Here is a 13,324-nt window from a genome sequence, read left to right on the forward strand (position 1 = left end):
GCCGTCTACTCAGCTGCCTTAGTTGTGGGGTAAAGTTCATCGGGTGCAGAGCTACTGCTGAAGGAGGCCGATAAGGCTGGTGTGAGCGTGTGGCAGGGAAAGTAGGAGCTCTCCACTGAAAGACCACCATCTACTTAACACATCTTTCCCAAGAGTCCACCAAAAACCCATGTGTGCCACCTGCGCGCTGAAGAGTAACATCAGGGAAGACATCCCCTTCAAAGCCAGCAAGCATTGGCAAATGCCAGGCAATTAGCTTTAGCATTTCTTTGAGCTAATAGCATGCCTCAAGACACATGCACCTGAATGGTGGGCAATCTTGTAATGGGAGTTTATTTAACAAAGAAAATCTGCAATGGCTGCCAATGTGCATGCATGCATTATCATGCATGTGTCTTGTCCCGAGAAGGCTAGCTTTGACTTAGCGTTCTAAAAGGGCATATGGCCATTTTAGAAGAATAAACAAAAACAAAAATTCAAATAAAAACAATGCGAAGAGCAAATAAGGAAGCGAGTAGTCCTGCCGCACTTTGCTGCTGCTAGCCCCTCGTAAAAAACAAATATATATATATATCATCATACCAACTCTCACCTCGATCTCCGAACTCCGGATGTGTGCTTTATCCATGGGATGAGGGTGGGACCTAATTTCTGCTACACGGCCACAAAGAAATTGGAGCACTCGTGGGATTCATGAAATCTCTTTTATTACCAGTAGACGCGTTTCGCCGTGTATCGCCTTTCTCAATGCTGATAAAGCTTATTTCAAGGTACGCCATGTTTGGTTCGATACTTATTCTATGTTCGCCTTTGCCATTGGTGTATTCTTGGCCAATAGGATTGCTGTTTTTGTTCAGACTGCTTATTTTCTTTTTGTGGCCGACCTGCCGTTACAACATCGCATCACCATACAGGTTTTAAAATCGTTGTTGACATCAGTGTTCCCATATGTTGATCCCATCCTCAATGGGCAAACAATGGGGATACGATTCCTCACAGCCTTTACTGGTGATTGCCCTGCAGTCTTTCCCATTCCACATGTTTAACAATCCAAACAATGTGCAAATGCATCCCTCGCCGCAGCTGTCGGATTTCTCACACAGTTCCTACCGCAGGCATCAGCTCAATAGCCATATGTCCCTGAGTTTGAATAACTCACAACTCTTCTGTGGTCGACGGGAGAGTCATGTCGGGCACGTTTCAGGAAATTGAATTAACATCTGCATACCAACTCCCACCTCGATCTCCAAAATCAGGATGGGTGCTTTCTCCATGGGATGAGGGTGGGACCTCATTTCTGCTACTCAGCGGCTTAAAGAAGTCTGAGCACGGAGGATTCATGAAAGCTCTTTTTCAATACCATCAGACGAGTTTCGGTGTGTATCGCCTTTCTCAAAACTGAAAAAGCTTATTTCACGGTACGCCACGTTTGGTTGGATACTTATTCTGTGCCTGCCTTTGCCATTGCTGTATTCTTGGCCAATAGGATTGCTGTTAATGTTCAGACTGTTTAATTCCTCTTTGCCGCTCACATGCTGTTACATCATCGCATCACCATACAGGATTTGTAATCATTGTTGACATCAATTGTTCCATATGTTAAATGCTGGGTTTGTTTGTGAGGTCAAGGAAACCCTTGCGCTAATGAATATAAAAGATAACCTAGATTCATTAGACATGCAGTGTGGGAAGCCGGATCATTTATTCAAATTACCCTGGGCAGAACAAATATGAGAATAGGGAGGAAAACGATTGAATCAGGAAGTAGGTAGCAAAGCCATCCAGTCATGAACAAATGGCTAACCTAAAGCCCACTTTGTGTGTGTTATGTAGAGGAAACAATAGATCTGTCTACAGACCGCTAAGTCTGCAACAGGCACTTAAAAAGTTAAAGTGTGTTCCTCTTGGGAATCTTCGAGAGATGTGAATGTGCCCTCGTACTCAACAGAGTGTTTGTCCTTCTGGAGTTACCAGATCTCTCTTAATGACAAATAGAACATTGGAAATTTGAGCGCTCCTTTGAAGACATTAGAATGCCCCGGGCTTCTAAAGGCTGGTAAAAGGAACTACCTGAGCAAAGTTGCGAGGCTGTACCACCACTGAACACAATTTATCATACTCTGGTTGACTGGAATCATTGCCTTGCAGTTCACAAAAATCCAAGTGATGTGATGCCACCTCTAGCATCAATATAGCTCCACAGCCCAACAACTCTAGCTTCTGGAAAGAACAGCAACCCCTACTTTGTGAAGAAGTAGGAAAATATGAACTGTAGATCCTGCATCGAAATTTACTGTAACTTCTCCCAGTTGATCAAATATATGTCAGATTGCTGCATATATAAAAACAATCTCCATTTCTTAGTGTACAACTTCTGTGCTGGGGCCTGCTTAAAGTAGAAGCCCAAGTATGAAAAGAGTGACCTTGTGTAAGTGAGCCACCAATGGCTGATATCTCTGTGGAGAATGTGGACACTACCTTCAAGCCAAATAGAACAGAGAACTGGAAGTGTACATCCTTTACTGAAAATCACAGCAACAATTAAAGTTCTGTAATAATAGGAATACAGATGTATACATCCATAGGTTGGTACAGGAGGAGATTTTTTTAGTCCATTTGAATATCAATATCCCAACATAATTGTTTTAGTTCTTAAGGTTCAGATACACCATTTCTCTTCCTGTCACCGTCTTAACACAAAATACAATTTGTAGCTAAAAAACAAATCGTAGGTATCCTCCAACTGGCGTCCCATTGCTCTGTAAACCGGTTATTTTTGGCCAGCCCTTCTTGGCAGGCCTCGGGGCTGGGTTCGTAAAAGCCCTCCTTGAAGTTCTTGTGTGAGGACTGCACGCTAGACTGAATTTACATTATGGAGTTTGTGACTACAGCATCCTTGTCTGTGCAAAGTCCGAAGCTGATCGTGAATCCGGCCCTTTTATTCTTGATTTTGAAACTTACATTCATGTCTCATAGAAATGTCCATGGGCATTCAGTCCCTGTGAAGAAAAAAAATGTAAACCTGATTTTCCCAACCATTTATTCTGCTTCCTGGGTTACTTTAGTTTTCTTTTTGTTGTCTTCAGTGGCCTATGTTTAGGCCCCAAACGGGACAAATTGTTCAAAGCTGGTAATGAGCTCTGAAGCAGCTCTTGCTGGGCTGGGCTGTGCCGCCCGGACTCCTCCGCAGTGAGGCACCCTCCGTCATTAAAGATGCATGCATTCATCTTTTCCTAGGTCTCCTGTTGATTTACGTATCTTAACTTTACCTTGGTGGCCCGCTGATCTTATCCGCACATTGTACATATCCTGCCTTCTCAAGAGCTGGGCCCAGTAAGCCAGAACTCTGCTTGCGCCCACAAGCAAACATTTCTGAAAGGACACCGGAAAAAGTAAACGCGAGTTTTTCTGCCCGCGGTGAACATGGACTGCCAAGCTTCAGTAAGCTTCAGACTCTGTCCACACTGATAAGAGTTCAGTTTGTCCCTTCCTTCTGTGAATTTCGTTCTTAAGAGAAAGTGTGTGCAGTACAGTAAAATGTGACAAATATCATCTCTGGCTCTGATGCTGTGAATCGTAAAGTGTAACGTGTAGTTAGAGGCTCGTGGTGGCCTGAAGAGCGGTCTATACAGCCCTCTGATTTACTGGTACCTAGGCACAGCAGTCATGATTTTTTTAAAATGCTAATTCGATGTTACTTGCGTTGGACTTTCTGAAATTACATTTGCAGTATCTTTGTAGCTTTCTTTCACTTGAATAGTCGGAGAGTTTGTTTTTTCAGAAAAGATTAAATGGTCTCCAAGGTCCCAATCCTATGAGAGTTAGTCAAATGAAACTCGTCTCGTGTAATATCCTATTCCAAACGTTCACGAATGGCAGCACTCTAACCATATGTATTGCCCGAGCATGTTTTCATTACCTTCCCTCCAGACCTTTGCATCCCACCCACCCCTCCTCTATGCTGGTACTCGTGTAGTTTGCAGCGGTCCTTTGTACTCTCTACCACACCTATATTACCCCTAGAGTGTTTCCAGTCACATCCCTACTGTCAAGATAGAAGATAACGCTAACGACTAGTATACTATTTGATTTTTAGATTGTATCCATGTGTATCCCCTCCCTGTGTTAGAATTATAGCTTTTACGACTAATCGCCTGTGGAACTGTTGGAATATAGCCAGGTGTATCCCTTCCCCCATGTGTAGAGATAACCCTATCCACTAGAGCAAAAAGAAAGGTGTTCCTGAAATGTGTAACGTAACTGATTCTATGTAAAGTGCCTTGTAAAGGGGCAGCTGAAATTCCAGGAGCCTAGTCCCGACAGCTCGACGACTTCGGAGGGCTGGAAGTGGTCCCCCGCTACACGGCGGAGGAGGGCACTGGACATCGAATGCTGTCTTATGTAAAGCGCTCTGATAACCTAATCGGTTCAAGATCCTGAAATGTGCAACGTAACTGATTCTATGTAAACTGCTGTGATAACATGTAACGGAACTGGTGCTATGTAAAGCGCTCTGATAACCTAATCGGTTCAAGTTCGCGCTATAGAAAACTCTAAAAATAAATAAATAAAATGTACACAAAATGTTTTGTCTTGGGTGCAAGTATTTGCTGTCGCCTGCTGAGAGAAAAACATGCTTTCTGATAATAACCATCCTTATCCTGTTAATACCTTGGAACATTCTTTCTCTCGTCCTGTTCCTATGTACTCATCGATTTCGCCATTGTTTAATTTGTATGTCTCATCACTGCTTTAATCTGGACATTTGTAATGAACCTTGCCAGGCAGAGACGTGAATGATTCTCGGCGATAATGATGTGTGGGTCTGATCTATTCTGCTCTTGCTGCTTCTCACAGATTGAGAATTCCCTGCATGCAACAGCAGAACTTGAAAGCTATCTAAAAGAATGTCTAGTGCGTGCCCTGAGCAAATGCCCCATTGCATGCAACATGAAATACCAGCATTTATAAAGCGCACAGGATAGGTGTCCCGGCGCTGGGGGACTTCGGGAAGATTAAGCGAGCTATTGCCCTGAGTCGCATGGTGCTGGGCTAACCTGCGTGGTCCAGAGTCAGGCACCCTGGCTGCTGCGCTACACCTCTTCCACCTAAACCTATGCATTGTCAACCATTTCAACCCAGTTACTGTTTTTCCCACCCCTCCAGTGTGCCTCAATACTTTGCTTTTCTAGCACCTCCCACTTTAGAATTTTTTATGTTTGTTCATTATCCTTCATAAAGGGCAGAATGTTCTTTTCTTCTATTTGGCCAGCCAAAAATGAACTTCATGTCCCTGTGCCACAAATGAATTCAAGATGGCTTCAAACAGTGCATTAAGTGATCTAAGGAGTAATCAGCAGCTGACCCATACAAACCCGTGCTCGTGGACTATGTTCTGTGCTGAAATTCATCATACTGAAACAACCGAAGGAGTCAGGTCCGTAGCGGGACATTCCGCAAGAGCCAATCGTATCATTAAGTGTTTCTGTCAAAAAGAAAAACACAGTTTGTGCTCTTGTTTTTTCACTTAGCTTTGGTTGCCATGAAATAGGAATTTATTTGTAAATATTCATGAATTGATGTGTTAATGTGTTTTGCTCTGTGTTTCCCTGTTATATTGATTGTTTTTCTTTTGAATTTTGTACAAGTTGTTCAGTTATTGTGATGATTGGTACAGTGCATCTTTTTCTGTTTCTAAAAGAAACTTCATAAAAAAACAAAAATATGATTAATGGGTATAAATAAAATTACCTTTTCAGGTGTTATTGATTCACACTTGTTCCTTTCTATATAATCTCCAAATAATCACTATTTCAATAATTGAGGTGTGGGCACTTCCCATTGAAATTCATCATACGTCACAGATAAGTCTTCTATATGAACAAAGCAATGTCATTTTGCAAAGGTAGATAGAATTCTGTACCGTCCCAGTTACCTTGTTAATCATTAGTTCTACTGGTAAGAAGTTTGCCTCTAACTTGCTGGAGTTCTAACACCCAGTCAGTTGTGCCAACCTCCAGCTACACCTTTGAGAACAACTTTGAGAAGGAAAGCACTGGTTGCAAGACTTTGGATCCTGTGGTCCCGGATAATATTTCACCATTAGTGCACACCAGCCTTGGACACTGCGGCAGATTGATAAAAGTTCACCCTAATTTGTAAAAATTCAGGAAACCCCCAAATTCCACGATATTGATTTCCCTTTTAACCTCACTAATTCTGATGCTTTTAACTCCTACTCTTGCAGAGCAGTCCATGCTTCCTTACGTTCCCGATCTCCAGCCAAGCATGAATATTTGCGTATCTCCCGTTCTTTGCTGAACTTGAATGTCTGATTCCATAAATGCTAGTGTGTGCACATATCAAACTCAACTCTTTGGATAACATTGCCTGCATAGGTGCCGCTAAGAGAGAAATCATTCAGAAAGCAGCACAAGAGCAGATGGCTTACATTTCTGCTACGGTTTCTGGAAGTGGTCTTCTCTTGTATTATAATTTATTACTTTTCTTGCTGAAATATGCAATAATATATTTTTCAAACATTTTCTGTCAGGCATTTATTGCGGCTTACCTGAATTCTTACAATGACACCTTTTTCTTCAAAATTGAAGCTCTGCTGTGGAATAATAATTCTCTATCGCATTACAACTTCCATATCATATAACTGGTACTTCAGAGGCAACCTCTCTAAATCATAAACCATTTAGACATTGCTTTATGTTTTTTTCGCTAAATAACCTTACCTAGTGGTCCACAAAGACATTGCTGTTCTCCAGATGGTTCCGTCCTTTAGTCCTAAGATTGTTATTGAATTTCGTTTGAATCGGAAAATTAATCTGCCTATTTTAAGCCACAATTCCATGTTTCCTCGTAAGAGGAAACATTACACAAACTTGATGTTCAGAGAACTCTAAATCTCCTTTCAGAGTTTCTGAATATTTTCTAAAGCTTTTGATGGATATTCCCTCTGGTAACAATGTGGCAAAGCCACTATGCAAGGAGTATAGTTTGTAGCAGAAGAAAATAGTGTTGCATTAGACAAGTGCGGGTTCCTTACCTCAGACTGATTCCATCTAAGCAAAGGCATATTGGTGGCCTTTCAGACACCTAAGCATATGGCAAACATTTGAAAGTTTGAGACGTGAGCCTCTTCTGCAAACAAGAAACAGATATTGTTACAGCCGGAAAAAATGCAACTCTAGGGCAGAGTTCTGTGAAATGTATTTCCTTGAAGCCCAGAACGAGAGTGAGAGAGAGATATATAGATATATATATATATATATATATATATATATATATATATATATATATATACGCCCGAAAGCTTGGGAGGGCACTCGGCAGGGGGCCAGCCATCCGGCTTTCACTCACTCTCTCCTCGGCAGCATGACAGCATCGCCTGACGCGTTTCGATGTGTTAAACATCTTCATCTGAGGCTGGCTTGTAGAACCGGAATAGATTGTGCTGTCTTTTATTTCTAATTTACGCATGCATCTAGAGCGAATTGTCACTTTGTGCTTTGGTCATTAAGATGCATGCTGGGTGAAGTAGTTCCCAGTTCAGCTGAAATCATCCCTAAGTGGGCATCTTTAAGCATGTTCATTAATTAAAGTGCAGATGCCCACTTAGAGATGATTTCTGCTGAACTGGGAACTACTTCACCCAGCATGCATCTTAATGACCAAAGCACAAAGTGACAATTCACGCTAGATGCAAGCGTAAATTAGAAATAAAAGACAGCACAATCTGTTCCGGTTCTACAAGCCAGCCTCAGATGAAGATGTTTAACACCAACCCATGCAGCCACTTATACACAAAGTGAAACACTGATACATATATTTAAATGTTTAAACATTACTCGCTAATACTTGTATTCACTTAGATACACTTAATAAGCCAGTTAACCAATCAATTTTTTTTTAAAAAACATCCATTTAGACACTTACTTAAACATTTATTCTTCTATCGACCTTTTTCATATATATATGAAACATATTTATTTTTCAGAAAGACACACATTCACTGGATGGTGTCATCAGTGATGTCATGAGTGATGTCACTGGCCATGTCATGAGTGATGTAATATGTGACGTCATCAGCAGTGCATTGCAGGCGCGCAAGTTATAGTGAGTCCAACTAACTATAACGTGGGAATTTCAATGGTTTTATGCGAGTAAAACTTCCTGCTAACTATAACTGGTGTGAAACCTATGGTTTTTTCAGTGAAAATATATATATATGTATATATGTATGTGTATATATATATATATGATTATCATGGGAGATTTCCTGAATTAAATAATCTTTGTTCCATCTTCACAATGGTTTCATAGTTACCTGGTCATAGGCAGGACCAGAAAACCTCTCTAACTAAAGCTGCTGCTTTAACTTCTTTTGCATGGTGTTCCCCTTACAATACACAGCCCCCATTCGTGCATCACCAGATCTGGTTGGTGTTTTGCAAGTCAAAGCTGAACTATGGTATGATCTCCAACGACATGGTTGTGTCAGATAATTAAAGGAGGCACTGAACCCTGAACGTCCTTACTCTGAAACAGGGAAATTCATTCCATATTAAAAATATTCCTTAACATCTTGTTGTTGTTCTAATTCAGTTCTCTCTGCTGCATTGGGACCATGTTTGGAGATTTCCGCTACAGGGCATTTTCTGCTTGTTTTAAGGCTACCATTGTAGTCTGAAGGTGGCTAGACAGTCTAATTGATTCTCTCGGTCTATGCTTACTAGGTTTGCGTGTGTTGCAGGGCAGAGCCCTGCTCCACCTCCTCAAGAGATTTTGTAGGAGAGGATTTTCAGAAGAGGGCTTTAAGCCCCGCCCCTCATTCCCATGTGCCAGAGTCACCGTTTATGTTAAACGGTGGTCTGCCATTGGAAATGAGGGGTTATGGTTGCCTCCCTTTGACTTGCGGTCTGGACTCGGTTGCCTGCTTCACGGCTGTCGTGAAGCACTTTCTTATCTTTATGGGGCCATGTGTTTAAACATAAAGATAAGAGATAAGACATCCCCATGCTCCGGCGCAATCCTCTTTCGCTTTCGGGACCGCGCTTTTTCAAATTGAATTTAAATAATCAGCATCAGCCATGAAAAAGTCCTCGGCACATAGTCACTAAGAGGAGACGCGCATAAAAGTTGGACACAACTTTGAGTGTTGGAGCAAGCGCAACCAATCCTTCCTAAGTTTTAACAAGAAAATATGAAAGTTTGGAAATGGACTCCTACAAAATGAGCCTCTGCTCCACTTTTTTGTGTTTTCCTCATTAAAAAGGGTGGTATGTATCTATCATAAGATTTTAACTAAACTTTGAGACAAAAAAACACCAGTAAAATGATCTGTTTCTGAAAAAATAAACACACACCTTACATGATAATGGTATGATATAATTTACTCTTGAAATCGCATTCAGTTTAGTGCCAGATACCAAAACTCCTTTTAACTGTGAACATAATCTGGCATCCGTAACTTAAATAGGGAATGCATCCTGCCGAGATTCTAAACTGTAGCCCTCTCCCCTCCATAAACATCCTTAATTAAACTGCGGAAGCCGCGGCTTCTTCCATCGGGCTAGGCTCCGGCAAGGCGTCAATCAGAGTCCCCGAAGCAGAGTTATGGAGGGAGGTGGAGGGCAGACAGCATGCTCCTGGAGTTGATGGGCGTTCCCCATCTGGCAAAGGTGAGAGATGGTGAGAGTCGATGGGCTTCCGCAAGGTCACGAGTGGGGTTCCCTGGGGCAGCCATAAACCTGTTTGGAGGATACAGGATTCAACACCAAACAGGCTTTCTGATCATTCTTGACTCTGCTCCTGAGCCCTCTAGCTGCCTGATGCAGTACTCGGGGTTCCTGGCTTGAACCTCTGCCAGGTGTCTGCACATGCGTCAACCAGGTTGGGACTCTAAAGTGAAAGGCTAAGACTGAGTGGCAGAACACCTTTCAGAGACTCACGGGGCAAGGAACAGGGCCCAACCATGGGGTTTGAGACGTTCTACTACTGATATCCCCAAACTCAGCCTGCACATTGATGGTGGCCTTGTCTTTATGGTGGCCGCCTGCCTGGTGACAAAGAGGTCGCCGACTTGGACACTCACACAGGCAATGGCCGGCACTTCAAGGTGGCAGCCTTCTGGTCACACCACCGGGTCACAGATTTGGCGCACGCACGAGTAACAGCTCGAACTTCATTGTGGCCCTCCTTACTGGTCACAAATGAGTTGCTGATTTTGGCACACACATGGACCACAGCATGCAGTTCGCGGTGGCCCCCCCCCCTCCTGGTCTCATGGGAGAGTCGCTGACTTTGGTGCAAACACAGGCGGGGGCAGGCTCTTCACAATAGCCCCCCTTTAAATGGCACAGGGGGATGCTAACTTAGGCAAGATCCTGCAGGCAGCCCGCACTCCTGTAGCGATCCTGAATGGACCAGGAATCTCACATTTTGCTCACGGGGAACCAAGATGCACCCTGGGCCTCGCTTCCACCAGGTGCTCTCTCCAGCCTTAACTGGTCCACTGGTATTGGCAGGGAAGAAGAAGACTGGGGCTTCAGGCTCAGGACAAGTGGTCTTGACTTCCTGGGTGATGTTCTCTTACCCAGCAAAGAGACTTGCAGAACCTGGTCCCTAATCCTGGTTCCAGCAGCTAAATTTCTTTGCAACCTTCTTTCTCTTGATAAACATTGCTGTTGAACAACTCCTTGAAGGGCCTTATTCTACAACCTTTGTATTCCAACTCCAGACACTAATGCGTTTTAGTGTCTGATCCTCTGAAATTCTGGTTGTAGGTGACAGCTTCTTTGAAGTTCTCTCTCCTCTGCACTGTCCTTTCTCAAAAGGGCAGTCTACTACAGCTGGAGCGGTTCCAATTCTGACTGGCTCACACCACAGGCCCAGGGAGTAACCAGGGATCACACGTGTCAGTCAGCCTTCACTCAAATGTATCATAAAGGTTGAAATGCTTAAGTCTTCCGCTCTATCAAGATGTCCTGGTCCACAGTGCAAACCTCATCAGTATAGCCATCTCCCTAAGAATTGGTCTAAGCCCCATTGACCACTAGGCCTTCCTGAAATCAGAGATTTTTGTGTTCACAGAGCATGCTCTACTCTTCTCCTTTCAGTGTGTGCTCCCATCCCAACCCTCTGGAATGTCAGAAATACACATATCCTGGCTGTGAGTTTCAGTATTCACCTCTCCAAGCTCTGTGTTTCCAAAATGGAACCCACGGGCTTCCATGTTGCGTACCATACACAGGCACACAAACATCCTAGCAAGCATGTGAAAGAATCACACACTGTCTGGTGCTGCACACAATCCATGCTGGCCAAGGGCAAGTTAAGTACATGGCCACAGAACTTTACATCAGTAGGCCCGTAGGCACCACTGCTGTGATGCAGGTAAAAAAACGTATTTGTACTACTGACCACTATGAAACACAAAATGGGCATGCTACCACCACTGTGCCAATATCACTTAACTCCTGTTAAGGTGAGCAGCCCTCTATCATCACGAGGGAAAGGTCCAATGGTCTACAAGACAGCGATCTGTGACCCCCTCATTGCCAGTGCACAGTGAGCACCATGGAGGGGACTTTTCAGTCCCTACACTGAGGCACTTCAGTCTTCGCTCTACAGTCAACTGGAGGCAGACAAGGCTGTTGTTAGTGAGACGCATAGATTTCCAGCCATAATCTGGCTGCCACATCTGCAACCATCACCCACTCTTTGATCCAGGCTTGTTTGGAGGGTGGGCGTGCATCCACCGGCAACAAGCATTTGCAATGCAATAGGTCTCGTGATTGCGAGATTTAGAGCTATTGCCAATGTAAGTGACAAGGCCTTTTATTTACGTTTTGAAAACAAAAACATAAATAAAAGTAATTGTCATTTACAATGCCAATAGCTCAAACTCGCATAAATGCGAGACCTATTGCATTGCAAATGCTTGTTTTCATCTTGCTATTGAAGGCAGAGCATATGTCCTTTATGACCAAACTAGTATAGGCAAACGATTTAGCTTCGTAATGTTGGCTTTAACTCCATTAATCAGAATTCGGATTTGCTAATTAACCTCATCAGTGAAGCTCCATTTCATTGCCTGATGGGTTTAACAGTGAGCAGTGTACTAAGCAGTTACCCTGTTTGTCTCTGATGCATCTTCATTTCTTGTTGGCATTATTGTTTGTGACCTAATTTAAAGGTAGTAGTATGCTCCGTTACGTGAGGCAGCATTTTTACAGGGGAGGGAATTTTTGATTTCTTTCTAAGGGCCCTTTCCCTTTCAGTTTCACTTTTGATAGAAAATAATAGTTCGTTAAATATTTCTTAGAGGCAAAGTTTCCAAATGTAATCTATTTTTAAAAAGTGAAGCATCCAGTACAACTACTGGTACCGCGGTTAAACTTTACGAAGTCAATTATTGCGTTTATGAACATTGCCACCAGCAGCTGACGTAGTACTCTACTGTGATGCATATACTTAAAACTTGATTGTAATTATGTAATGGAATCTTCTATTTTGTTTACTGTCTCAGTCTGGAGGGGGAATGAGTGCATCACAGGACCAGTTCTACATGTACTTGTTGGTTTCCTTAGAAATATATTATCCTATTGATATATTACCTGTGATGAAGGTAGGCTACTAACCATAGTTAACGTGATACAAAAAAAGTAGTTTACAATCTTTAGGAAGACATGCAGGGTGTAAATATGAGATAAAAACAGAAAGCTAATACTGTGGGAATATGTATGGCAATAAAACATGTAACTAAAAGTTGAATAGATTGTCTAAAAATTAAAAAAAATCTCTTTATACTTCAGGAACTATCCAACATTAGCAAACGTTGAAAAGAAGAGAGCACTAGCAAGTGAAAGAAATGAGAGGGGAGAAGTTCTCACAACGGCTCAATTTGGGTATGTACTGTTAGACATTTACTATTGCCTTGCATATATATATATACATTCTATTTCATTTTGCTGCTTGCCCATCATCCCACTCTATTTCTCCCACTTTAAAAGCATTGCTAGTGGAACTCTGTTTTAGTAATTTTTGTGCGTGCTACTGGTCCAGTCATAGGACTTAGGCGGAAGATCACATTACTTTTTATTGGTTATGAACGTTTTTACTTTGTATTTGAGAAGACTATCAATTAGTCCAAAACCTTTTTGACCCCCTTTTGGATGCTGATTAGGGATGAGTTGACCTAGCCATCTGTCAAATATTAATTTCGAAATGTATGCCGAAGATTTACAGCTCCACATTTGACTAGGTAACCAATAACAATAGTTAAACAACATCATTTTTTTTCCTGAACACG

At 42.4% G+C, this 13,324-nt stretch overlaps 1 protein-coding gene across 1 annotated transcript in view; it reads left to right on the forward strand.

The window, feature by feature from the left end:
- The window catches only part of NUFIP1 (nuclear FMR1 interacting protein 1), a 210,178-nt gene that overhangs the window by 131,680 nt on the left and 65,174 nt on the right, over positions 1-13,324 (forward strand). The window contains exon 6 of the mRNA XM_086935016.1: positions 12,828-12,920. Coding sequence (XP_086791142.1) covers positions 12,828-12,920 — 93 coding nt within the window. The remainder of the gene's footprint in view (positions 1-12,827; positions 12,921-13,324) is intronic.

Source organism: Lissotriton vulgaris, chromosome 8 (assembly GCF_964263255.1).
Source record: "Lissotriton vulgaris chromosome 8, aLisVul1.2, whole genome shotgun sequence".
In the NCBI taxonomy this organism is placed as follows: domain Eukaryota; kingdom Metazoa; phylum Chordata; class Amphibia; order Caudata; family Salamandridae; genus Lissotriton; species Lissotriton vulgaris.